The following is a 26,028-nucleotide window of genomic DNA, read 5'->3' as shown; positions in this document are numbered from 1 at the left end:
TTTGGGGGGGAGGGGGCTTTACAGTTCATTCGTGTGTTTATTCATGGCAACAATTATTTGCGGATTTTCACAAGTCACGTCCTTATCCACCAGCACTTGGCTCCAATTAAAAAAACAATAATGTAAGTAAAATTGCATTTGATTTCATGATATTAGGCACAATTTGTGAACCATCATTGCGTCATCTTCACAGTGGCTTTTGATGTGGATTTCTGCTTTCTCTGTTTTTTTCAACATGAGCAAAGCGTCAGAGTTGATTGCTCTGTGATTCATGGTTACTCATCGTTAGACCACCGTCGGCAGGGAGGAGGGCTGAAAAAAAAAAAAAAAAAAAAAAAAAAAAGTAGCATACTCGACGTGAAGAATTGGTCACGAGTGGGCGGGGCTCCGGCTGCACACAGGTGGCCCGCTCCTTCTCTGTCCGTGGTGCTGAAAGCTTCTCCCGTCCCACTCCGGACCCGGACCTCCTCCACCGGCAGCATAACCCCTATATCCCTCTCCAATATCCCCCACGAAGTTCATCCCCGCCCCCTTGACAACTTGTCACGCACGTCTTTCTACATCCGCGGTTGGATCTTAAAAAAATGGCTCTGCGAGGATTAAGAGACTGCGCAAGGCAAAAACGGACTTACTGGAGCGCCGCTTTGTGACTGTGGAAGCAAGTCTTTGCACGTCGAGCGTCTTCGTCCTCTCCTTAATCTGTTGGATCTCCAGGATATCGAAACGTTTCTTTTGGGGAAACACAAGAAAAGTGGAATTATTCGGATTATACTAGCAATATGTACTTGCGTTTCTTATTTTAGAATAATCGTGCAGATCGTTATTTTTGGGGGGCGAAATGGAGCCTGAGAAAAAAGAGGGAGCTGTTCCAATGAGTAAAGAGGGACTAAAACAATTTGCGGGAAAGGCCCTCGGAAGTCTGAACAGGTAAGGTGGATTTCTATTATTTAGGCATGTTTAAAAGCGAACGAAAATGCATTTCTTGTTATAGGAATAATAAAAATCGGTCAATGTCAATGTTTATTCCGAAAAAAAAAAAAGAAATTGCATGGGAATGATCATTTATGGGATGAATGTCAAGATGTAGAGAGCACGCGAATATTTAAGGATCATATATTTCCCAGGAGGGTGACACCCCCCCCCCCCACTTCCTTCCCCAGCACCACCAGCTGTGCGTCTTTCTTTTTTCTTTTTTTGTTTTAATTAATGAAGGAAACACACGCAGTCGTGACACAACGTCTGCCATGATATCGATTAATGTCTTTATTAATGCACAATTAATGCCAGTCAAATCAATTATTGTTTTTTTTAGTGTCGGGACATAGCAGTGCTGCAAAGCAAATTTTCCAAATTATTTGGAGAAGAATTTTGTTCGGGAACATAAAATCAAATAAGCGTTCTTTCCTCCCCTCTTTTCTCTCAAAACCTGTATGACACACATATTTAAAAGAGGGAGAAACCGGATTTTTACAGTCATTTGCTTCAGAGCTGGAAAAAAAAAACGTGACTCAAAGGTGTGAAAAAAAATCTGTGAAGGCCCATTTTCTCTTGGGCCTGCACAATTTGACATCTTTGCTATTTTAAAACAATATTTTCATTTTCGGAGTAACAGAGGCGCACTTATACTTCATGTTTCGTAGAAGTATATTTAAAAGACATATATTTACTGGCTGGGAAATACCGCAGTGAGGCTATTGTTGCTGCAATGCGGTTTGAAGGTCATTGCCTTTCTTTGGGGGAAATGAATAGAATTTTCAGTAAATGGAAAAAAAGTGTGCTTTTTTTTGGGCAGCACGTTGCAAATATTTTTTTAAATGAATGCACAATATGTGAATTTTCGTTAGTGTACAGTGTATCCCATTTGCCTGCAATATAAATGTGAATAAATCAATATATGAGAAATGCCTATTTTTCCTTTTCTTCTTCTTCTTATTTATTTCTTTTTTTTACCACCCGGTGCATCCATCCACGCAGGCGGTTGGAGAAGCGACAGCAGACGGGCGAGGCCATCGAGCTGACCGAGGATGGGCGGCCCCGGGCCGAGCAGGGCCGCAGGGGCCCCCTGTGCGACTGCACGTGTTTCGGACTCCCGCGCAGGTACATCATCGCCATGCTGAGCGGCCTGGGCTTCTGCATCTCCTTCGGCATCCGCTGCAACCTGGGCGTGGCCATCGTCAGCATGGTCAACAACAGCACCATCCACCAGAACGGCAAGATCATCATTAAGGAGGTGCGTGCGTGCGTGTGTGGAATCGACCACTTCGGCTCCCTCCCCCCTGAGTTCGTGCACATTCTTTGGGGAATCCATTCTTCGTATCTACAGCACATCAGGATATGTTCATATTCTTTTGTTTGTGACAGAAAGCCAAATTTAACTGGGACCCCGAGACGGTGGGGATGATCCATGGTTCCTTCTTCTGGGGTTACATCGTCACCCAAATTCCAGGGGGATACATTTCTTCCAGACTGGCTGCCAACAGGTCAGCCAATTTGCTTTGACTATTTTATGACATCAATTGTTAGAAACATTGCTTCTAAAAAATAAAAATAAAAATAGTATAGAGTATTTGATTATTTTGTAGTGTTTCTCATATTGTAATAATATAGATATACATTTACAGCCTATAAAATATACAACAATATAAATAATATGAAACACAAGCTCAATATACAGTTAATACAATTATAATACATTTACACTAACGCGTATAAGCCTATATGTGTCCTTGTATGCACATATGTATAGGCTATAATTGTGTAAAATACTGTTTGGTGTCACTTAGAAACGTATAAGAAAACCCTCTTTTTTTTCCTTTCCAATGAACATTACATTATTCAGAGGTAGACCTGACATCAGCAACCTTTTTGAAATTCTTGTGTACAGGGCTACAAGTTTGATACATAGTTCTGAAACAACAAAATAGCTGAAATTACCTTAATTATAAGTCATTAATAATCATGAATGCTATTTGTCAGTATGAAGACACTAATCATCAAATTCGTTTTTTTTTTTTAACATATCACATTTAAACAAACATATAACCAAAATGTTTTACATCAACAAGTAGGCTGGTCAAGTATAGCATTATCATACAAACCGCTTCAAAGTAGGGATGTTCGATACCAATTTTTTTTTTTCAGACTGATACCACTACGACTAACCAACTTAATCCAAATGTCACAATACGATGATTATCATGAAAAGCCGTGTTTTTTTTGACGGAGATGTAGCAAAATATTTGCTTGTATGGCTGATTTAAGAGAGTGATAACAGCTGCAGTGGCCAAAACATTCACAATTAAAATTAAACTGCGCTCATGAACTAACCACCAGAGGGTGCTAGAACTGCACAAATGGAATACAGCCTCACTTTTTTTTTGTTATTCATATGCTGCTTCTTAATATCGTGACAGGACAACAATGATATTGTGGCAATTTTATATATTGCGATATTGCCGTTATCGTTACTTCCCTAGTCACTGATACAGATACCAAGTAGCGATACCACTAGTACATTTGATAGCTAAAATTTCCCCAAAACAATGACAAATCATTTTAAAGAAAGACATATACAGAATATCCCAATACTGTATAGCATTTTCCCCCCAAAAACAAAAGCATACATTTCATCCCTGCAAATGAAACAATAAAAATGTCAGCCATGGTCACGTGAGCTTGTGTCTTGAAGGAAGCAAAAGTGAGGATTTGTCCGATGCCCGCCAGGCGTGCCTCCAGCCTCCCTCCATGTTAATGAGCTCCCGTGGGAGACACCGTGCCTAATCCTTTATGTTCACATGTAGGCATGGCGACGGCACCAGCCAAAGCCCTGTGTGAAATGTGGCTGCAACTAATAACTGTGGGATAATTTCCATCATTATTTCTACAATTCATTCAACAGGGACCATTGGATAGAACAAAAGGGCAAACTATAGGATAGTCTATGCAATCATAAATATTGTGCAAACAACCACTGGGACAGTTGTGCTATACATGTATGCACAAATCTCAGAGTACTGCTTATGCACATGTATTTTTTCAAGAACAGCTAGTATGGACTAGTTTGAAGCTGAAGAAGAGAGCAATATTTCTGCAAGAAGCAGAGGAGCAAATGTTTGAGTAGCATCATGTTGCCAAGTAAGATGTGCCCACAGACGCCTTCTGCTGCAAACAGCTCTTTTTCTCCCTTTCCCTTTCCTGTGTGTGTGTAGCATCCAATTAAGATTGATTTATATGCGTTAACAGTGGCATCTGTGTGTTTGTGTTTTTTTACTTCAGTATGCATGTGGAATATAAATAATCACATTGTACAGTGAAACACAATGTATCCCAAGATGTTCTTTGTTTAAAAAAAAAAAAAAGGAAAAATAATTTATTTGCTGTAGGGTCAAATTTTTTTTATCTCCGTTTCTCAGGTTTCCATGCAAACTAAAAAATAAAAATACAAATCAGAATGACTTACTTGAAGGATTTGTAATGTTTCATAAATAAAATTAACATGAATTCATAGAATTAAACATGACACAAAGAAGTTAACTCCAGTTCTAGGTTAACAAAATTTATACGTAAGTGCCAGAGTCACTAACATACTACATTAATGCGGTATTAAAGTCATAATTACCATATTTTTCAGACTGTAAGTCGCACCAGTCAAAAAAATGCATCATAAAGAAGAAAACAACATATATAAGCTGCTCTGGAGTATAAGTCACATTTTTGGGGGTAGATTTGAGAAAAATCGAGACCAAGAACAGCACAGCTCGCACTCGTGCGTTCCCTAATCATGGTTGCATTTGGAAATCTCATGTATTGTTATGATGCTGGACAAACTAGTTAATTGCTCGTCATTGTAACCTCAAAACCGCACATTGCAATAATCAACAAATAAATAAAACACTTCAGTGAGCTCAACTCACTATACAACAAACAACAGCTCATATGATAGTAAACAAGTTAATTTCTTTCATTCTTAAAAATGAAATCATCACCGCTCCCAATTGATGTTTACTGTCAAACAAAGCATAAAAAAAAAGTGAACGACAACACATGTAAACTGCAACATTTGATGTGTGTGCTAAACCAGGAGTAGCACAATGTCTACAGTATTAAAGTCAAGCCAAAAATGGGGCAAAAACGGTTAAATTCTTTACAATGGACTTAATTATTTTCCTTTTTTTCCACAGTGATATTTCTCTTACTAAAAAAATAAATCATCTCCATCTGTTAATGTTTAAGCCACTGTCTAATTATGACATTTTGAAACGGGACCTTCCACCGTACTCTGCTGTTGTGTTCAGTGATGTTCGTTAACGTCCAACTGCCTTGTCTGTGCAGAGTTTTCGGGGCTGCAATCGTGCTGACATCCACCCTGAACATGTTCATCCCTTCTGCAGCCCGTGCGCACTACGGATGTGTCATCTTTGTGAGGATATTACAAGGCCTGGTTGAGGTACTGTTTCATATTGTCCTTCAATTAAAAACAAAACAACGTCTCATTATCGAGCGCTAGCGTCAGGCTCCCTCCCTCCCTGTGTGTTGACATTCACCTATTTAATCACCTTTTCGTTTCCATTATGGATCAATCCTTTCATCGTAGAGCACATGGTTGCCAGAGTGGTCGACGATGAGGACTTATGTGGTGAACTCTTCCAAATGTTCACACACAACAAAAGAGCTCTGGGCGAAAACACTTAATGCACGCGGCTCAATAGAAAGATTCATTTGCTATTATCGGACTGAAGGTTATGTTGTTTTGTTCGGCCGCGTTTCAATGGCGCTTCGTGACCATGAGAGAGGGCGAGAGACGGCCGCGCACAGCTCAGCATCCACTTATTACTGCAAATTAAACATTAGCATTTGGGCTTGTCTCCCTTTGCAAGTCCCAGCAATTTGTGTCCATCAATAGTTGATTGTATGCCACTTAGTGGCTAATAAAGATTTAATGATGATTTTTTTCTCTCTCTCTCTCTCTCTCTCCATCAAGTGGCAGTCTGCTTGAATTTGTACGGACTCACACTTCACCTATTAGTCTCCATTAGAGAGGTCAGCTACAAGCCTACAGCCATGTTATCAGTTCCAATTTGCAGAGGTGTGAATTCGAGTCATATGACTTGGACTCTATTTGGCACTCGACTTGGACTTCAACAACAATAGTGGGCTTTAAAGGAAAAGTCAACCCCAATATATATATATTTTTTACAATAATATGTTCTATGCAGCCCCTCTAGTCTCAATATGTTATTCTGGTTAATATTACATTGTGGTATATGAGTTATGCAGCAAAATCTATCTGTTTTTATCCATCTCAGGGGGGCGGCCATTTTGACACTTGTCGACTTAAGATGACATCAAAGTTGCTCAGGTCTCCGGTAACAGCCAATCACAGCGCAGGTTCAGGAAACATGGATGTGAGCTGTGATTGGTCGTTGCTTGAGCCCCGAGCCACTGTGATGTCATCTTCACTCGACAGCAAGTAGCAAAATGGCCGCCCCCTGAGATGGATAAAAACGTCTGGATTTTGCTGCATAACTCATATTCCACAAATGTAAAATTTGATCAGAATGTCATGTTTACACTAGTGAGGTCACATATAACATATTACTGTCAAGAAATGTTTAAGGTTGACTTCCACTTTAAGTCGATTTTACACCACAAGTAAAATGCTACACGAATTAGCGTCCACTTTCTAGGTCATAGAAGTGTTATTTGATTGACAGTTGAGTGGAGAATGGTTTAAGCGCTTTCGGGTGACACACCCACAGTGTTCAAGAGCGGAGAGAATGTATTAATTTGTCACGATTACGAAAACTCACTTTTGGCGATTCATTCGAGTTTGTTTGGGTTGTCAGCAACACTCTTCTCTGTGTTGTGTCCGATTTAGAAGACAATTATTTTCATTTGGAGGGACTTTAAAGAAATACTTTACTGACGATGTCACTGAAAATTGAGCACAGTGATGTTTCCGTTTGCAGGGAGTGACTTATCCAGCGTGTCACGGAATCTGGAGTAAATGGGCTCCTCCTCTGGAAAGGAGTCGTCTGGCAACCATCTCTTTCTGTGGTACTTGACAAAGCACAATTAGCATGTCTGGAAATGCCTTCCACCAATGACTGCAATCATAAACTTTGGTTCATGATTGCAAAATACTGATCGTCTCTAATGTGCGTAAACGTCGGCTGGAGATTTAACAATGTCGACGCGGGTATTCTTCTTATGAAAAAGCAGCCAGGGATGATATTCTGCTGTCTGATAGTATTTGTCCTGTGCAGGATCCTATGCTGGTGCGGTCATAGCCATGCCTCTGGCTGGAATTCTGGTGCAGTATACAGGATGGTCATCCGTCTTCTATGTGTACGGTTAGTGAATCTGTCATCTAATTTAACGCAAGGCCGAAAATAACTTTTGTTGTTGTTTGATGAGAAGTTTTGTGAATCGATGACTTCATTTGAGGAGAAACTTTAACCTGTGTGTTAGTATATCGCTCGTGTCAGCTAGAATCTTCGTAACTCCTTTTGGATAAAAGCAAACAGTAGAGGTGGCATTGTAGCTTTTTATTGGTGTTTGTTTTTTAGAAAACTAATAAAATTTAGTCAAAATCTCTCCTTAAAAAATGTACTTAAAAATTTCGGAGTGAAAAATGTTTAAATAGTTTTTTTCATGGGATAGGCAAATTATTTCGTATACACTAAAAACACTTTGAGTCATATTTACTCTGAATATTTTACTATTTTCCAAGTGTAAATTTTAGTCTGTTTAGAGTGGGGCCAAACTTACATAATTATGCCGTTTCTCGTTTACATGTCAATCTTAGGTTAGCTTAGCAATTAGCATGGCTTTTCTGCCTGTGTCCAAATTCACAAGGCTGGGTCCTCCGAAGGCCGAATTTGTCGGCTGCATGTCGTCACTTCTGATGTGACTTGACAGCACGCACGGATTTAAGCCTGATTTACGCAGTACTGTATTGACAATCCATTCATATATAAGTCCGTGTGTGCTGTCGAGTCGCGTCGGGAGTGACGTCATACGGCCGACAAATTCGGCACAGCCATAGTCTTCTGTTAATTACTACAGCGGAGCGATGATTACTGACTTGGAAGCGACTCTGCGACATGTTTAGCCACACTAGTAGCCAGCCAAAGCTAGTTGCTAGCTTGCTGCCTTGACCGCCTACTTCCTATGTGTCGGTGACCTAAGAATGTTGCGGTTCAGTTATCGAAAAAAAAAAACTTTAAAAATCTGAGATTCACATTATTTGCTATTCAGTGTTTTTTATTGAGGCGTAAAATGCAAATGTTTGACTCACAAACAATGCAACGCTAAACAGCGTATTTGAGCCTTGTAACATACACCTTAGTTACGGTAGCAATGGCAACTCACACTGTCAGTACTCTTGCAGCTCTTTACTGAGGCATCAGTGATCATTAAACAAAAGCCTATCCATTTTCTATAGAACTTGTACTCATCGAGGAAGTCTCAGTGACATTGACTTATGTTCGTTGTACCTCACCATTGGACCTTTCAATCCTCACAGGTTCCTTTGGTTTAGTATGGTACATGTTCTGGATCTTGGTGTCCTATGAGAGCCCGGCCGAGCACCCGACCATCACAGAGGAGGAGCGCCGTTACATCGAGGAGAGCATCGGTGAAAGTGCCCAGCTGATGGGTGCCATGGAGGTCATTTCTCCATCTCAGTCCAACAATTTGTGTAACTCCACATGCATAACACCCAGACAACAACCCCCCCCCCCCCAATTTTTCTTTAGAAATTCAAGACTCCCTGGAGAAAGTTCTTCACCTCCATGCCCGTCTATGCAATTATTGTGGCAAACTTCTGCAGAAGCTGGACCTTTTATCTGCTACTCATCAGCCAGCCTGCATACTTTGAAGAGGTGTTTGGCTTTGAAATAAGCAAGGTAAGGCTATAAACACAGAACTACAACTAATGATCACATTTTTCACTTTAAGAGACACTCATCTGTACGGAAACAGAAACAAATTTGGAGAGTTGAAGTGCTTGTTAAATTGGTGGTGTCCTAATCAGTGACGGTCTCGTCTTCAAACAGAATAATCTCGTCTTCCTCGTGCGAGACGAGCATGAATCAAGCTCGTCTGGCAGCTGTGATTCAGGCTGAGGAGGAGAGTGTGATTGCTGAGGGTGATATACAGCCCAGACATTAGACCCCAGCACACACACTCTCACACACATAAACACACACACACACACACACTGAAAGGACCATCTTTCTTTTTCATGTGTGCTTCCCAGGTCGGAATAGTGTCAGCACTCCCCCACCTGGTCATGACCATCATCGTGCCCTTAGGAGGCCAGTTAGCCGACTACCTGCGCATCCACAACATCATGTCCACCACGACGGTCCGCAAGATCATGAACTGTGGAGGTGAGCCGGTGTATGTGTGCACAAAGTGAAGTGATGACAGTATGAATCGGTTCACCCGTGTATCTGGCTGATTTTAGGATTCGGAATGGAGGCCACCTTTCTCCTCGTGGTGGGTTATTCGCACAGTAAGGGGATAGCAATCTCCTTCTTGGTGCTGGCGGTGGGATTTAGTGGCTTTGCGATATCAGGTGAGATTTGAAATAAGTCCAGGTTTGTGTTATATGCACAGATGGTGAAATATAGTTAAATTCATATATATATATATATATATACATACACTGTGGTAAAAGCTAAATTTGTAGTTTCCTTACCGCTAGCAAGATTTAAATGTAGTCTTACTTGACTCCTCCCTACGAGCCTCTGACCAAAGCCACATTCCTTATTAATGTGCTCTAAAATTTACTTAAGTACAAAAGCAAAAATATTTGTTATTGTCAATTGTTATACAGCACCCATTTTGATAACTTGGCACAATAAAGCAAACATTTACTTCTCTCAAACAAGTGCTAACTAGCGTCAGCTCAGGCTTTTAAACGATCAAAACAACAAGTTCCCATAGCTTTGCTAACATTGTGAAGGAACTAAATAGAAAATGCTAGATTAGCTAATGATAATAATAAAAAAAATACACCATAGCCGTTCATATGCATGTTTGATTAGACAGAGATTTTTGAAATGCCAAAGTAGGTAGCAAAAGACAACATAATCATTTTTGTAGCTGACAATATCAAACAATCCTCTTAAATAAGGTCATGGCGAATATCTTTTTTCTCCTAATGTGTCACGTGATCGACGTAAATCCTCCCTGGTACATGTTCCGGCATGTTGTTGCTGTCTGTTTTTTTCTCTCCCTGTCATATGATTCCCAAAGATCTCAATCAATCTAGAACTTTAAACACAGTCAAAATCAGTAACACAAAGGTGGGTGCGTCAATTAATTGTTGAGTGACTCTCATTCGGCAATCGTCAACATTCGGGACACCCTCCTCCCATCGTCAATATTTCAAGCCGAACCGGACTGTAATCATCAATCCGTCATTCGTCGATTGTTCGGCAAAATGAGCATCCCTCAATGCTTCGTCATTCAGCATTCTGTCAGCAAAATGAGACATCCGTTGACTGATTACAGAATTTATTGATGGATTGACGATTACATTGATGGCCAAAAAAAAACTTCCACCAATGCTTAGTTTGTCAATTTTTTGAAGTTTCCCGTCATTCGGCAATTGGTAATAAAATGGGCGTCCGCCATTGACGGATTGACCGACCTTCCGTCAATAATAATGGAATTAATACTCAAGTAAGGTACAGATACCTGAAAAATCTGCTTATGTACAGTAAAAAAACATTTTTATTTGTACTTAAACGTTCAAAATTTCAAGGCAAACTTCTGTTTGTAGGTTTCAACGTCAACCATTTAGACATTGCTCCACGCTACGCCAGCATCCTCATGGGCATCTCCAATGGCGTGGGCACCCTGTCAGGGATGGTCTGCCCTCTAATCGTGGGAGCCATGACAAAGAATAAGGTGAGCTATTTTGGTTCTACCACGTAGCGATCGGAATGCGAATGCAATGGATTCTACACTCTAAAAAGGGTTTGGTAAAAAATAACCCAACTATGGGTAAAAAATGGACCGATCCTCTACTTGGGTCTATTTGACCCAACTTTGAGTCAAGAAATTGGTCTTTTAGTAGACAACCCAGAAAGTTGGGTCAAATTGACCCATAAAGTGTATCAGTCCATTTTTTTTTATCCATAATTGGGTTACTTTTGACCTAACTGTTTTCAGAGTGTACCTAACAAGCAAGGCATTCCCCTCAGCGTGTCACTATCTTAAAGTTTTGCAAAGCAACCCCGGACAGGTTTATGGATTACAAAGATGGAAAGGCGATTTCTCTTGTCAACTCCATCACAAATTTTAAGAACTGCATCTGCAGAGCTCAGTGGAAGTCAGACCAAAAAAAAGACTCAATTCTCAACCAAGAAAGAAATATAACTTTTTTTGCACTTAGCAGAGGGCAAAATAAAAAGCGCTTCCAATTAAGACTAAAAATGTGTCAATCTATTTTTTTCGCATATTTAAAACAAATAAAATTCTACTTAATTGTTGCATTGTGGCATTTGGCAACTATTAAATCAGTTCTGTGGGTATTTAAATTGTGACAATGTCTAACCACTATTTCTTTTCCCAGACTCGGGAAGAGTGGCAGTATGTCTTCCTGATTGCCTCGCTGGTGCATTATGGGGGCGTGGTGTTCTACGGGATCTTTGCATCAGGGGAAAAACAGCCGTGGGCCGACCCGGAGGAGACAAGCGATGAGAAGTGCGGCTTTATTGACGAGGACGAGCTGGCCGAAGAGACAGGTGACATCACGCAGGGTTACGGCGCCATGGGCGGCCCCGCTAAAAGCTACGGCGCCACCGCACAGCTCAATGGAGGATGGGTGCAGGACTGGGAAAAGACGGAGGAGTATGTCCAGGAACCGGCCGGGAAGGTGTACTCAGAGCGAGGCTACTCTTAAGAGATATGTCCAATATGCCATCAAAGATTGCACAATCCAACATTCTAGATAGATGAATCCATTCTGTGCATTCCTAGTTGTACGGCTGTTTTAGTTCTTAACGGCCGGTGTAAAGGGGAGTCCGCGTTAGATTCTCACACACTTCCCATGACATCTACAGTCAGCGTATAAAGGTTGCAAAGTCTTAGCCACCTAAACCTCATCATCAGTTTACTTGAACAACATGAGCCAGATGACACAGCAGTAGACCATCACACAAGGGTCTCTCTCTCCTATTGCACTGAAAGTACCACAAGAATTCTAGAACAAAAAAAAAAAAAAAAGCAGATTATAGTGTGTTTTATGTACTGTATATACTTGTATACTGTTTCTGTGAGACTATTGTGGATTTGGGTCGTTGATCTGTGTTTAACATTGATATAAAAAGGCCATATTTTTCATGGACAGCACCTTTTCAGGGAGATGTCTGCTTGCAAATAAGGTCTCCTCCTCGGCTCGAGCGAGACCTGTAATACTCTCGAAGACAAAAATAGGGCGAGTGAACCTTAGGATTGTAGTGTGTGTTTGTTGCATGACTTTCCGCCGATCAATGTTGAGACGCAGCGTTGTCCTCATTCATCCGCCCGCCATAACAGAAGAGAAAATAAACTTCACGCAATGAGATGGTGAGGTGAGACAAATCAGAAGGCGGTTGTTTATTCGAGTTTGGTGTGCACTGCAATAAATCCTGTGTAACGGCTGCTACCCGCCACCTTCTGTTTTTGTAACGTAACACTGGCTTGCTGTATCAAACTGTTCTTGTTTTTGGAGTCATGTGATGATCAACGATAAAGATGTGCGTTTTGAACAATTTTACTCGTGTCCCGAGAATCCAGCTTTAGTGCTCATGGTGCTGACTTTTGACAAGTGAGGAATGCAGTACAGTACGTGGATGACTCTTTTGGTGTTTCTTGCTTGTTCTCGCTCAAGCCACTTTATGGGCACATGAGTGGACCACATTCATTCATAAAAGGCTCTTCCATTTGAATTTCTTTGCTATTTTGTTCCAACATTTTGCTGTATGAAATCTGCAAGGATGTTTAAAATATATGAATATTTAAGAATGTTTAAGATGACCAAAAGATGTTATCGCGGCATTATGCCTGAAGTCAATGTATACAGATAAATGTGATTTTATGGATACAAATATTGTGATTAACAAAGAGGTATGTTGATGTTGAAAAGTGCTATCAAAATGCTCATTTTATATATAAAAAAACAAAAACGAAAAAAAAGCATGCTTTTGTCATCTTTTCATCCCGTGTGGAGGTTCAGCAATGATTCTTTAGGTGTTTAGCAACCACCAATCAGAATGTTGTGCTCCCATTTTCTTCTTGTTTCTCATTAGTAAATCAATGGCAGAAGTCTCTAGGGTCCGAAGCAAAGTATTGGACTCGGTAGCTTGGTAATTGGTAGACGGGAGGAACAGCAATGTTAATGGAATGACTGGCGTTTACATCCGAGCGAGAATCATTAGTCCTTCTATTTAATGACGATGCACATGGCGTGAAATCTGTGAGGGAGCCTATGTATGGACTAAATTAAATCATAGGGGAAAAAAATTGTTTATATTTTTCTTGTTCTATCTATCTAAGAATTGCTAACCACATTGACTGCACTACAGTTACGTGAATCAATAACAATAGAGGGCATTCTATTATATTTGTGCACTGTGTGTAGACGTCATATAGCAAAGTGTGGCACACCTTAAACACTTCAGCTTGTCCTTCTCCACACCTCTGAGGTTAGCCGTGCTACACGCAGCACATATTGACCTGGCTCCAAAATTAAATCTAGTCACGAGACAGACAAATCAATACCTCCAAAGTGGAATCATGGATTACATAAAATCAAGTGTAACAATAAAGTTTCAATTGAGTTGGAAACAAGGGAAGGTCACGTTGCAGCTTTTAGTTGCCAATTTTGGAGGGCAAGCAATCAAAACGCATTTATACTTAAGACCGCAATTGCACTGCAATAATATTTGCATACTATCAACTAAATTGTAAACAAGCAGTGCCTTAGCGCGATTCTTTAATCTTTATCATTAGCCAGCTATGAAAGAATCGATTTGAAGGTATTTATACACAATATTGTGTTTGTGTGTTTATTTGTACAGTAGAATGCGAGTGAATAGTTGTTTCGACCGGTCTAATAAGGATAAGCGGTATAGAAAATGGATGCAAGTCCTTTGTGTTCAGTCTGTTTATGAGCAGCCATGTTAGTGCCTTGCCCAGCCCGACACTTGGTGCAGCTCGCTTGCGAGATGGTGAATAATTCAGAGCAAAGATGGCGCCTATCCATTCACATGCATCACTGTGTGTTTGAGCCTCCTCCCTCCCCTGCAGCAACAAGGATTTGATGGTCTCATGAATGGAATATCACTGTGCCCAATTGTAATACAGTATTATGGGCATCTAATGAGATCCAATACAAGAGCAAAGAAAAACATGTGCTCTTAGTAGATAATAATCAGACCTTTTTATTGTTGAAAATGGCTAAATGAGTCAAGTATCTTTTTAAGTACAGTAACAAGATATTTTTACTCCCTTAAATTACAACACTGATACAGAGAAGAAATGATTAGGGTGTGATCCAAATAATAGGAACTAAGGCTGTCACTATTGAATCTTTTAAAAAATCGATTTTCGAATAATCGCCATGCCCCATATTTTTTGTCATAAACTCTATTTTGATTGTTTATTGTTAATCCCCTAAGGTTGAATTGAGTGGATATAACTACTCTTTTTTTATCTTATGCACATATACATTAAACACTAACCACATTAGCCAATGCTAAAGGGTTAGCAATCACGATTAGCATTAGTGTGCTAGCGATTACCATTTAAGGTAAACAAACACTAACCACCATTTAGTTCACATATACATCATTATAGCTACATGAATTGAATTGCGTGGATATAACTAACTAATTCATTATTATCTTATGTGCATGAGCATGATTAAACACCAACAAAATTAGCCAATGCACAACGGTTAACAATCGTGATTAGCATTAGCGCAAAGGTAAACAATCACTACCATTTAGTTCACACATCATTATATATACACATGTTACACATGTAATAGTGTCTTAAAAGTCACTTACAGGTAATGCTTCAACAATAGACAATTAGTAACAAATGGAGCTCAATAACTTTGAGTCCATTGCATGCATCGGCAAGAAATTTCCATGTAGCAACAAAGACAGCGGTGCAAACATTTTACAGACATTTTCAATCTACCAATTTTTAAAGTGGACTTAACCGACTTGGTCGCCTTTTTTTTATTTTATTTTACCACCAGCCCTAATAGAAACCCTTCTCAATATGATTCCGTTTATTTCTACAGCAAATCATTAGATCTTATACTAGGCAACGTGTTATTTTTCCCCCCAACTGAGCTTGACAGCATCAGCATCATGATAGCAGGATGAGAGCCGAGCGTGGCTCTGTGCCTACGATGGATATAGCTCAAGTCATGTTAGTGTTTACTGATCACAAGCTCTATGCAAGTGGCAAACAATTACAATAAATCTTCGCGCCTCCTTGGATGATCGCCTCATCGGCCGAGGATGAGAAAAAGGAGGGTAAAAAAAGACACATCAACGCTCGCCAATGCCCGCCTCCTCAGTGCACGTGTTAATTTGACAGAAAAACCAATTGTGTCGCAAGTCATGCGGAACGTGTTTTTCCTCCTGCCACACCAGTCACAATGGTCATGGCTGACGCGCCGGTGACAAGCTCGTTAGGTATACGGTGCGCTGTAATTGGACAAAATCTCGAGTCGGGGTTTTCACTCATAGCAGGGAGCAGCTTGGCGACATTGCTGACTTTGTGCACAATCATGTTCATGTCAATGTTTTTGAAATAGTGAGAGAGGGCAAAGCAGAAGGGAGTGGATGGACTGTTGTCGGTGTGTGGGGCAGGTGCAGTTTGGCTCCTGGGGGACTGTAATGGGATGAGGCCCCAGCCGAATGAGTGTTTGATGACGGGCTTGCACCCCTCTCCAGGGAGCCCGCCTGCATGCAATTATCCTGCTGGCCGCGCTCCCCTTTGCCAAATTGTACCTCGCCACCTCTCCACACTGCCGCCTGTGTAGTCATTCATTTTCCAATAATCCTCCATCAAGTCACTGGCTGTAATTAGAAGCCCAAATTCCAAATGTAGCATTGGAGTAATTGGTGTTTTATGAGCCTATCACGTGCGGCGTTACACCACCTCGGGCAATTGAATTGTTCACCTCCTCCCATTAATAAAGCAGTAATGGCTGCATGCTTGGAGCCCCTATCAACCCCTCTTACATATATTAACGTCATACGTATGCGTGTGCTAAAGAATACGTTGTAGTCATTCTTAAATCCAAACTTCTCCCTTACAAGAAATGAGATTCTTGAGTGTGAGTAGAAGAGAAGCAGGAGGCTCATTCTAAGCTTTCATCTGCGCTTACTCTCTCATCCTACTGAAACATTTATAGATACCAAAATGGATACCCATAATGCAGCAGGGAGCTTTTGATGACGATTTGTTTATATGAGGGTTACATTTTCAGACCTGCTTATTACTTTTTCCCCCCCCCCCAGATACTGCAGCACAAAATGTTTTACTTCTTTCTTATTCCATGGAAATAGCTCAGATCCTGTAGTTTGTATGAAAGCTCATCTATCACAAGTTGATCCAGTTCCCCTCCCCCCATATCACATTAGGGTGACAGTTTCATAGCTCTCTCGCTTCCTCTCTCATATTGGCATTACGCACACACACACACGGAGACAAAGGGATGAGAGGCTGATAAGATTTTTACAAGATAGCCTTTGTGCTGGTGAAGCACTTCTGATCACAATGTGGATAAAATGTGCAGATCATGCAGAGGATTGGAATATCTGAAATAAATTTAAAAGGGACATTACAGTGAAAAAATGAATTTATGTTTTATTTTTTATTAATATTCTTGGGTACAACTAAGACTAAGATTTGGGTGTTTAATAGTTTTTTTTTTTTTTTTTTGCATTTGTATGGCGCTGACTGACAGGCAAATATAGTAAACTTAATAATATTTTTTTGGACAACTTGCCCTACACTATTTTGCCTGGCAATATGAAAAAGTCAACTTAAATAAAATGGCTAAAACAAAATGTCATAGTGTAGAAAACAATGTCATAGAAATATTGAGTAGTTTTAATTTTGGAGTATGTGAAAGAAAGAAAACATCCCACTGATCAAATATCAAGTGATTTGTTTGTGTATGTTTAACATAATACAAATGTTGAAAGTCACTGCATCTATTAAAAACTCTTTTTGAGCGTGAGGCATTGCTTACCGCATGCAGTAGTCCTGTCAAAGTTGACCTTTTGGAAGACACCTGCACAATTTTTTTTACCCTAAAAATGAACAAAGAATAACATTAGAGTCAAATAATTAGCTACATGTTATGTGAGACATCAAATTACAAAAAAAAAAACTCAAACTGGTTAGTCGTCTATGAACTGTAGTACAGTGTGTGCATAAACTGTTTCTGCAAGCACATCACAGCTCACTGGGGAGTCTGACGGCGCACTTTTCATAAATGTCCCTGAAAAATACTCATGTGCATTCCCCAATGACTTGCTGGTAAGAACAAAAAGACTTCTCTGCATGTTGATGATCCTCAGCGGTGTGGGACACAGGTGTGAAGCGTGGCCCCCCACACTCCCACCTCTGTGATCTGTCACTGCAGGGGCCAGACGAGGCCAACGGCGGAGCGGCTTAGGCACGTGCCAAGGGAGGGCTCTAAGCCCTCGCCACCCCCCCAACCAACCCGCTCCTATTCAAACCACCAGATGGGGGCTGGAGTAGACCTTTAATGAATGCTATCCCTCACCATGCATGTAGGCGCACAACAACAGACGCCCTCCACTTGTCTCCCTGCAGTATGTTTTGGATGTTTGGGGGGTAGTAAGACTTTTTCCTCTGAGGACACTTCATTAAGAATAATCAAATGTGTTCCTCCCTCGAAATTAAGTTAACAACTGCTGCAAACTATTAACACGATGACCAAGAGTGGACATTACAAGCTATGGTATTGAAGCTCATTAAATGAGAAAATAATTTTAAAACGGTTTTGTGTGACAAAATGTAAACATTCTGTTGGTGCTCACTGAAAAGCATGTATTGTCAGTTGTGTTAAAAAAACATTTTTTAAATAAAAATGCTCACGTGAAATTTGGAAATAACAGTACAGCCACAATCTGTCACCAGGGGGTGTTTGGGATGTGGTTGATGCTGAGAGAGCACCTTCACTTTTAAAAACGGTCAACAAAAAAATATATTAAAAAAAACCCTCATACTAAGATATTGTGATGTATTATAATTACATAGAACCATTTTCAGAACAGTCAAGGTGTGTTTCTAATCTTTTCATGTGGGAGCTGACAGTAATCATCACCATGGCTACATTCTCGCTGTGCATTGTATGTGTGAGGCTGTGTGAAGAAAAGAAGAAAAAAAAAAGCGAATCCTAAACATGTTAACTCTGTTTGGAAATGTGGAAATTGCCATTGGCCTTGCAGAATTACTCATTGGTTTTAGTGTGCTGCATCCACGTGATGAAAATCCAATTGCGATCATTTGCATGTTTTTACAACAGAGGAGCAGGTGAGACCCCTTTAATCATGGCCGCGTCCCCTTTTGTCAGCCGCACATGTTCAGCCCGCCTCGGAAATAAATTGGTTGTGTACACGCGGGCCGTTACTCTGTGACCCTTGTCTGTCACTGCGTGAATTGCTTTCACGGCGTGTTAAACGAGCCGTGGCTGTGTTGGTGTTTGCGTGCACGCGATGTCGGGGCCTCCAATCCGCAGTGCAGCACACACCAGTTATTGTGCAGCCTTTGATTGAACACACAGGCTGCGCCTAATTGATCCCTTGCCACAGAGGCGCTGTGGCCTATAAGCAGCCATGTGTGAATTAGTATTCAAAATCATCTGACACAGAAAGATGCAGTCATGCTTGTATTTCACTGTACTGCATGTCAATGGATGGATCTCCCTTCTCTTAATTTGAGAAAGACTCATGTTTTTTCTTCCAAGGCCTATACCAATAATTGTTTAACTCATTCACTGCCATTGACGGCTATAAACGTCAAAAATTAATTTTAACTATTTCCATTAGTTTACATTTTTCCCCACTTTTGTTAACAAGAGTATGAAAACCTAGATTTTTTTTTATAGTACATTAGAACAGATATAAAATTTGTGATTAATCGTGAGTTAACTAGTGAAGTCATGCGATTAATTACGATTACAAATTTTAATCACCTGATGCACCTATTTTTTAATAACCTTGTCTTAAATTAAAAATCTTTTTAATTTGTAATTTTTTTTAAAGAAAACATTATTTAAAAATTATGGGTGTCGGGCGATTACAATTTTTTTGAAACGTAATAATAGCATGACTTAACTCACGATTAATCACAAATTTTATTTCTGTTCTAATACAAATTTTTTGTTTTTTTATACTTTTGTTAACAAAAGTGGGAAAAATGTTAAACAAGAAATAGTTCAAATGAATTTTTGAAGTCTATGAGTTAAACAGCTTTTCAGATTTGAAACGTTAAGAGGTGAAGTCAACCCAAACATTTTCTTTACAATAATATCTTCCATGCATCCTCACTAGTCTTAACACGATATTCGGATTAATATTGCATTTGTGGAATATGAATTAAGAAAAAAAAAACACCCATTTTTATCCACGACCATTTTGTCACTTGCTGTCGACTGAAAATGACATCACAGTTGCTCAGGGTTCAGGAAGGTCATGACCAATCACAGCTCCCCTGTTTTCTGAAGCTGAGCCATAATTGGCCGTTACTTAAGATCTGAGCAACTGTGCTGTCATTTTAAGTTGACACAGAGCGGCAAAATGGCCGACCCCTAAAAGGTGGATTTTTCTTCTTAATTCAGATTGCGCAAACGCAAAATTAGTCAGAATGCTGTGTTTACATTATTGGAGGCACATACAACATATAATGGTAAAGAACATTTTTGGGTTGAGTTCCCCTTAAAAGTTTTTTTTCTTTTTGTCTTGGACAAACAACAAATCAAAATGCACAAGGAGCTCCCAGGTTCATCAACATGTCTTAAACTTAAATGAAAACCGAAAGTTTTCTACAGTAAATATTGTTTTCCAAAATGTTAATATAACTGAAATGTTGAAATTTTACTGAGCTTTGTTCAAACAAAAACAAAACATGCAGTTCCAAGATCAACACCATCTCTTATAAATTGTATGAACATTTCAATAATCTCTTATTGGCTATCTAATATAAAAAAAAAAGGCAGATGCGTCAAAATGTCGAATATCTAGGCTGATAATAGGCCCAGCCGATAATATTTCTAATTGCAACCTTCTTAGCTCCTTGATGCTTCAACTGCAAACCGAAGTTGTTTTCAGGCTACCGAGGTTAAGGAGCATCTTATTCAGGCACACATAAGGATTCCTCAAATCTTAAGTGTGTGTACCTAATGACATAAATGTAGTGCAAATGTTAGATACAACAAAGAAAAAAATATCTTATGTTCAGGAAACAGGATTTATTTTCCCAATTCTCTAAATTCATCCAACATGTTGTTTCTCTAATTTTACACAGGAAAAAAAATAATAATTTAATAATTTAGATGAGATTTTAAAATAAATAGTACATGCTAACCTTGAAATCATTTGTGAAACTATCCTAGCTGCGACTGATACGTGCGTATTTCTGTTAAAAGATCTCCCCACACACTTAGTCCTCTGACATCAAAGTCTCCATCTGATATCCTCAAATCATTTAGTTCTTTTTCTACATTACTCCTCAGAAAGGAACATGCCTGGAACAACACCAGAAAACGCTCAGTCACCTCCCGAAATGACACTTTGGGACTTGTGCCTCTTTGCACCCATTCGCCATCGTCGACGCAGTACTCCATATCTGCGACCCACTCCTTAAGAACAGCATAGTACATGTCCCTAAATTTGACATGTTTCTTGGCCAGGTCCTTAAGAAGAGATGTAGGCAGTATGCAGCACATGTTCTGCAGCAGGCTGTGTTTTTGCTGGAGCCAGTCCTGGAGAAAATCCACTGAAGCAGTTTGTGCGTGCACGTTTTCTCCAGTCAGCAAAGCGGCAGCGAGGACCAGACACAAATGTTCTGCTTCTTTGCATCCCTGGAGAACTGAGTCAAGAAAACGCTGTGCCCGGGAGACTCCACCGCCTCGGCTCAGCAGGGCGTGAAGGCTCTCCGTCAACATGGCGGCCTGCACTTCAGCACTGGCGTCTGACTGATCCGTGAGCGGACTCAAGATTTTCTGAGCAGATTTGCATTGAATGATGCGACTGCAAATCCCGGTGACATCCTGATACTCTCTTGGTTTGATGTGTGCCGGTATTGTAGTGTCAAAGAGTATCTTCATGATGGAGAGGGGCAGATCAGGATTGTTCAGCAGGCCTGTCAGCAACAAGTGCTGGCATTGTGATAGGTCCAAAAAAGAGAGGTCAGCGTAGTCAGCAAAGACAGCTCGCAAACTGCCATTAGTGTGCTGCAGTTGTATTTCCATAATCCCTCTTATTCCGGGGTTCTGGTGGAATTTGGAAAAAAGGTGCTCGCAGTAGCAGGCCCAGTGAAAAGCCCGAGAGAGAGACTGTCGCTCCCACAAACGGACGTCATTGCTCCGCGCCGCCACCGCCAGCAACTCGACCGTACTTGATAAGTTCTTCAGCACCGCCTCCATGCGGGGCTCTCGGCGAACACCGCCGAGCAGGCTCGGTGCTCGACTCCCACGGAGAACCGCATAAATGGCCCCAAAATGTTCTCCTTATGACGAGCAACGCAGCGCCATCGAAGCTACACGTTAGCTAGCACGAACGGGCTAGCTGCAATGATAGCATGGTGAGTTCGAACGTCACGTAAATTCCACACGCCTTAAAAATGTTCCGCCATTGATAACACACAACGTTTATGAGATAAATACTTTGCTTGTTTAGCGTAATACTTTATAAACCATTAAACTCACGTTCAAGTTGCCACTTTATCCTTTAACTTGTTTTGTATGTGCCGCCTGGACTAGTGCGCATGCGCATTGGAAAGCCGACGCTTGTAAACTTCCTTCAAAATAAACGCGACTTTAACGCTTGATTGGTACAGTATTGTTATTATCTTTTTGTTGTTATTGTCGTGTTAACTTAAGTAACACAAACTGCACAAACAGAGACATTTGATACATTTCAAACCATATGGATTTTTTTTTGCTGAAAGCATTATTTTGGTTGAAAAAAATAGTAAAACAATTCACAATCGTTGCTGTTTACCTTGTCATCATCATACAAATGAAATCAAACAGCACAATGTGCATGGGTGGCTTTATTGAGCTGTTGTATTGAATGCAATCCAGATATGGTATAATGAGTGAATGAGGCAGCATGTGAGTGAGGGGAGGTGGGGAAATCAAACTTCCCTCCCATCAACTATGAGTGTGTGTATTTATGTAGTCAGCTCGTGGTGCAGACCTTGCCGGTCCAATCTGTAGTTGAGTTCTGCAACTTAACCTGTAGGAGTGTGCACGGCAGTGAAAAGCATGAAAAGTGGGACCGGGCAGCTCAGAGGACGAGTGAGAGGAAGGTGTGCACCCAGTAGCTGAACCCTGAGGGTGAGCACTGATAACAATTTGCCTTTTTGTACACTTTATGCTCTGTTTGCCTTCACTCCTATTTCCAACTTGTTTGGATTGCATGTTAAATGGCAGTGGAAGTTTTAGCAACTGTTAGGATTAAATAAAATGTTACTTGATGACAGCTAAAAGCCAATAATTGCTGTTTAGGTTAATATAAATGATGACTTCTATGTTCGAGCTGTGGGGATGGTTTTAATTAGGCAGTAGACTCTATGATTTGTGTCATAACTCTTTAGGCTTAAGCCTTAGTGGTAGATTCTCTGATGTGTTTTATATATATCAACACTACTTGAATGAATAGCGAGTATGTCAAATGTAGCAGTAGATTATAGAACAATTTTATTCAACTGAATTCAGGCACAGCAGCAAATGTGTGGTGAAGGATTTTCCATATGAACGCGTCCATATGTTTTATAACAGGATGACTAACCCAAATGTTATTTATTGACAGTGTATATGAAGCACATGGTTTAACTCATTCACTGCCATAAATTCATAAAATAAAATAAAAGATCATTAAAAAATTTGGGGCAAGAGGCGATTCAAATTTTTAATTGTAATTAATCGCATCAAATTTTATATCGGTTCTGAATGTACGCTAATAAAATTCTAGGTTTTCATACTCTTGTTAACAAAAGTGGGAAAAAAATGTTAAATAGAAACAGTTAAAATGAAATGTTTACGTTTATAGCCGTCAATGGCGGTGAATGAATAAAAATAAAAAGAAAAGATTAAAAATTCAGGGCGTCAGGCGATTAAAGTTTTGAATCTTAATTAATCGCATGACTTCACGAGTTAACTTGCGATTAATCACAAATTTCATATCTGCTATAAATGTACCACAAAAAAATCTAGGTTTTCATACTCTTGTAAACAAAAGTGATTTTTTTTTTTAACTAATAGAAATAGTTCAAATGAATTTTTGAGTTTTATAGCCGCCAATAGCAGTGAATGAGTTAATAAAGGCCTGCTGTAGCCTGTTTAAAAATGAATGAACCCAGGGTAACCTGCATGGCACATGATCACTGATGAGGTTTTCAGGCTTGTGGGAAACACTTCTTGCAAGTTCAGCAGAAATAAAATAGTTGTTGACTGTGAAATACAGCAGGTGATGCAAATTGAATTACGGCAGTGACGGCACACGCAACATTTACATGTAGTGTAAACACAGTGAACTTTGGCTCCTGTTGAAATGGACAAATCTTGCTCCAGATCTCAAGTGGGATCCGAGTGCATGACATGCGGAAAGGGTTCGAACAGCAGAGCAACTCTTGATTATTATTATTCTTTTTTTGTAATTGATTCATCCGCTGCAATCTAACGGTATGTTATGGTGCCTTCACGGCAGTCACGAGGCCTCTCGGTCTGAGGAATGTTTGCCTTTTATATCTGTGGATATTTGACCATTATTGTGCGATTCTTCTGTTCCTAATCCTGAGTCAACATCTGGATCTGGAATCTGATGCTGGGAAGGTTTAGTGCGATGGGTATGCGTACAAAAAGTCTAACAGGGAGGCAAGGCTGGGTTTGTTTTTTGACCCGCACTTGAGGAGGTCAGGCAACAGTGTGGTGCCAGGGCAGAACAACAATTGGTTGTTTCTTTTAAAGATATTTCCCGAGAAAGATGTGGCTTAAACCTCAATGAGATGTTGAGTCACATTTCTAGAGAACAATTCTGCTTTTGAGATACATGTAGACAAATGAAACGAATTAATGAATTGATTAGGTTCAATTCAACTCTTGTGATGTATGTGTCAGGGTTTGGATATAAAGAAGCAATAAAATAACATGCATAATTGTATGCATGTTACTCATAGGTAATTGAACGCGTCTTTACTGGTGAAGAACTAGGGCTGGGTATTGATTCTAATTTCCTCAATCGATTCTATTTCAATTCACAAAAGTTCGGTTTGATTCAGTATTGATTTTTTTTTTATATCAATTAGCCTCTATTCACATCACTTCAATCCAATATAAATTAATTATTGAACATCAAGTCTTCTTAAATATCAATGACATGATAAAACCCCCACAAACAATACATTTCAAATACATTTTTCCGAGGAAGTAACTGGTTAAATTATTCCGTATTATAATCCCTTAAGTGTTAGAGAAACATTTGCATTAGAAAGGATGAGATATAATTTTTCTTATATTTCAAATTTAACAATTGTAAACATAAATTAAAATGATTCTGAATTGTCTTAAAGTAAAATAAGTCAGGTCTTTCTTAAATGTAAGTAAGACATTTAAAGTCATGTGAACAGTAAAAAAAAAAAACTCAGCCTTTAAAATGTAATTTTCTTATAAATGTATGGTAAAAAGAGAGATTAAAATGGATGAATAGATTCATGGTTTTATGAATCGATATCAAGCTCGATTATTTATTTATTTTAAAACCCAGCCCTATAAAGAACCATATGGTCTTTATCTTGTTTACTGATACTTGAATGTTTTCATTTTATTTCAGGAGAGGAGCATTGAGTAGCAGATAATGTTTAAAAAAAAAAAATCTAACAGTTGGCAGAAGAAATAATGACAACAAAAAATAGTTGGGCTGGCTGGGATTTTAGGCGAAAGTTCTTCAGTCAAGCATTGGCATACAGTATATGTAGTAGAGCTGTCAAAATTAATCGATTAATCGATTATTAAATCAATCGACAACTATTTTAATAATCGAGTAATCGTTTGGAGCCATTTTTAAAAATGAAAATGGTCTAAATCATTTTATTCCAGCATATCAACAGTAATTGTTCATTGATTTCTGTAGTCCTTCATGAAAGAAGACTGATTATCTTCTGTGTTTAGTCAAAATAAGACATTTGCAAACATCTGTTTTTACTTTGGAAAACAACGACCGAACTCGTAACATAGTACAACATCAATCCCCCCTTTTTCAAATAACTACATACGAATATGATAATGATGAATGATAAAATAACCACCAATGAAAATGTTTTTTTTTAAATGAATCCGATTAGTCGATTAATCAATTGAATAATCGATAGATTAATCGATTCGAAAAATATATTCGACATTGACGGCACTAATATGTAGCATATAGTTGCTGCTGAATTGAGACGCTAACCAATGCTAAACCAACCAAACTGGCTTACAATGGTCTTGTTTGAATGAAGCTGTGAGACATGAGAACTTGTCCCTCTGCCCCCATTCTGTCTGCCAGTCTGCTCATCGCGCTGGTGGGAATGTCACACCTGTGTGCTGCTGCTGACCGCCTTCTGAGTTTAGGATGTAGGAGGCAGTCCAAGGTGCGCTTGTCTCCAGGAAGAAAACATGACCTTGGCGGCATGTCATCGTTGAGATGTCCATAGTACGATTCTGTGTCATCCAAGTCCAGAGGGAGTCCTTGGATGGATTCTTAGAAC

At 39.7% G+C, this 26,028-nt stretch overlaps 3 protein-coding genes and 1 long non-coding RNA gene across 5 annotated transcripts in view; 2 read left to right on the top strand and 2 right to left on the bottom strand.

The window, feature by feature from the left end:
- Nucleotides 1-383: 383 nt before the first annotated feature.
- slc17a6a (solute carrier family 17 member 6a) lies at nucleotides 384-13,188 on the top strand. The gene is made up of 12 exons (XM_086073016.1): nucleotides 384-927; nucleotides 1,975-2,230; nucleotides 2,362-2,480; nucleotides 5,332-5,446; nucleotides 6,969-7,056; nucleotides 7,266-7,352; nucleotides 8,528-8,670; nucleotides 8,760-8,909; nucleotides 9,263-9,395; nucleotides 9,473-9,583; nucleotides 10,796-10,923; nucleotides 11,591-13,188. The coding sequence occupies exons 1-12, from the start codon at nucleotides 839-841 to the stop codon at nucleotides 11,918-11,920; spliced, it is 1,749 nt and encodes a 582-aa protein (XP_085929142.1). The 5' UTR covers nucleotides 384-838; the 3' UTR covers nucleotides 11,921-13,188.
- Nucleotides 630-22,039, bottom strand: LOC147175239 (uncharacterized). Its single transcript, XR_015094550.1, has 3 exons — nucleotides 21,986-22,039; nucleotides 17,279-17,339; nucleotides 630-729 (listed from the first exon to the last, which is right to left on the bottom strand). It is a non-coding gene; the product is annotated as an uncharacterized LOC147175239 (long non-coding RNA).
- fancf (FA complementation group F) lies at nucleotides 20,580-21,992 on the bottom strand. The gene has a single exon (XM_086073017.1). The coding sequence runs from the start codon at nucleotides 21,701-21,703 to the stop codon at nucleotides 20,663-20,665; it is 1,041 nt and encodes a 346-aa protein (XP_085929143.1). The 5' UTR covers nucleotides 21,704-21,992; the 3' UTR covers nucleotides 20,580-20,662.
- The window catches only part of gas2a (growth arrest-specific 2a), a 25,865-nt gene continuing 21,285 nt past the window's right edge, over nucleotides 21,449-26,028 (top strand). Inside the window, exon 1 of one of the 2 annotated variants that reach the window (XM_086073019.1) lies at nucleotides 21,449-21,861. The gene's annotated coding sequence lies outside the window, so the exon portion shown is untranslated. Of the gene's footprint in view, nucleotides 21,862-22,443; nucleotides 22,619-26,028 lie in introns of those variants that run through there. The other variant, XM_086073018.1, reaches the window with a different exon arrangement.

Source organism: Leptonotus elevatus, chromosome 4 (genome assembly GCF_054856555.1).
Source record: "Leptonotus elevatus isolate MCC_2025b chromosome 4, RoL_Lele_1.0, whole genome shotgun sequence".
NCBI classification, from domain to species: domain Eukaryota; kingdom Metazoa; phylum Chordata; class Actinopteri; order Syngnathiformes; family Syngnathidae; genus Leptonotus; species Leptonotus elevatus.
This window is presented reverse-complemented; position numbering and strand designations above follow the sequence as displayed.

Excerpts from the sequence above, each read along its gene's own strand:
- slc17a6a (XM_086073016.1), top strand. The coding sequence starts at position 839 with ATGGAGCCTGAGAAAAAAGAGGGAGCTGTTCCAATGAGTAAAGAGGGA. Across the intron at positions 8,910-9,262 it reads TTGGCTTTGAAATAAGCAAG|GTCGGAATAGTGTCAGCACT; the intron begins GTAAGGCTATAA and ends TGTGCTTCCCAG. Across the intron at positions 10,924-11,590 it reads GAGCCATGACAAAGAATAAG|ACTCGGGAAGAGTGGCAGTA; the intron begins GTGAGCTATTTT and ends TTCTTTTCCCAG.
- fancf (XM_086073017.1), bottom strand. The coding sequence starts at position 21,703 with ATGGAGGCGGTGCTGAAGAACTTATCAAGTACGGTCGAGTTGCTGGCG.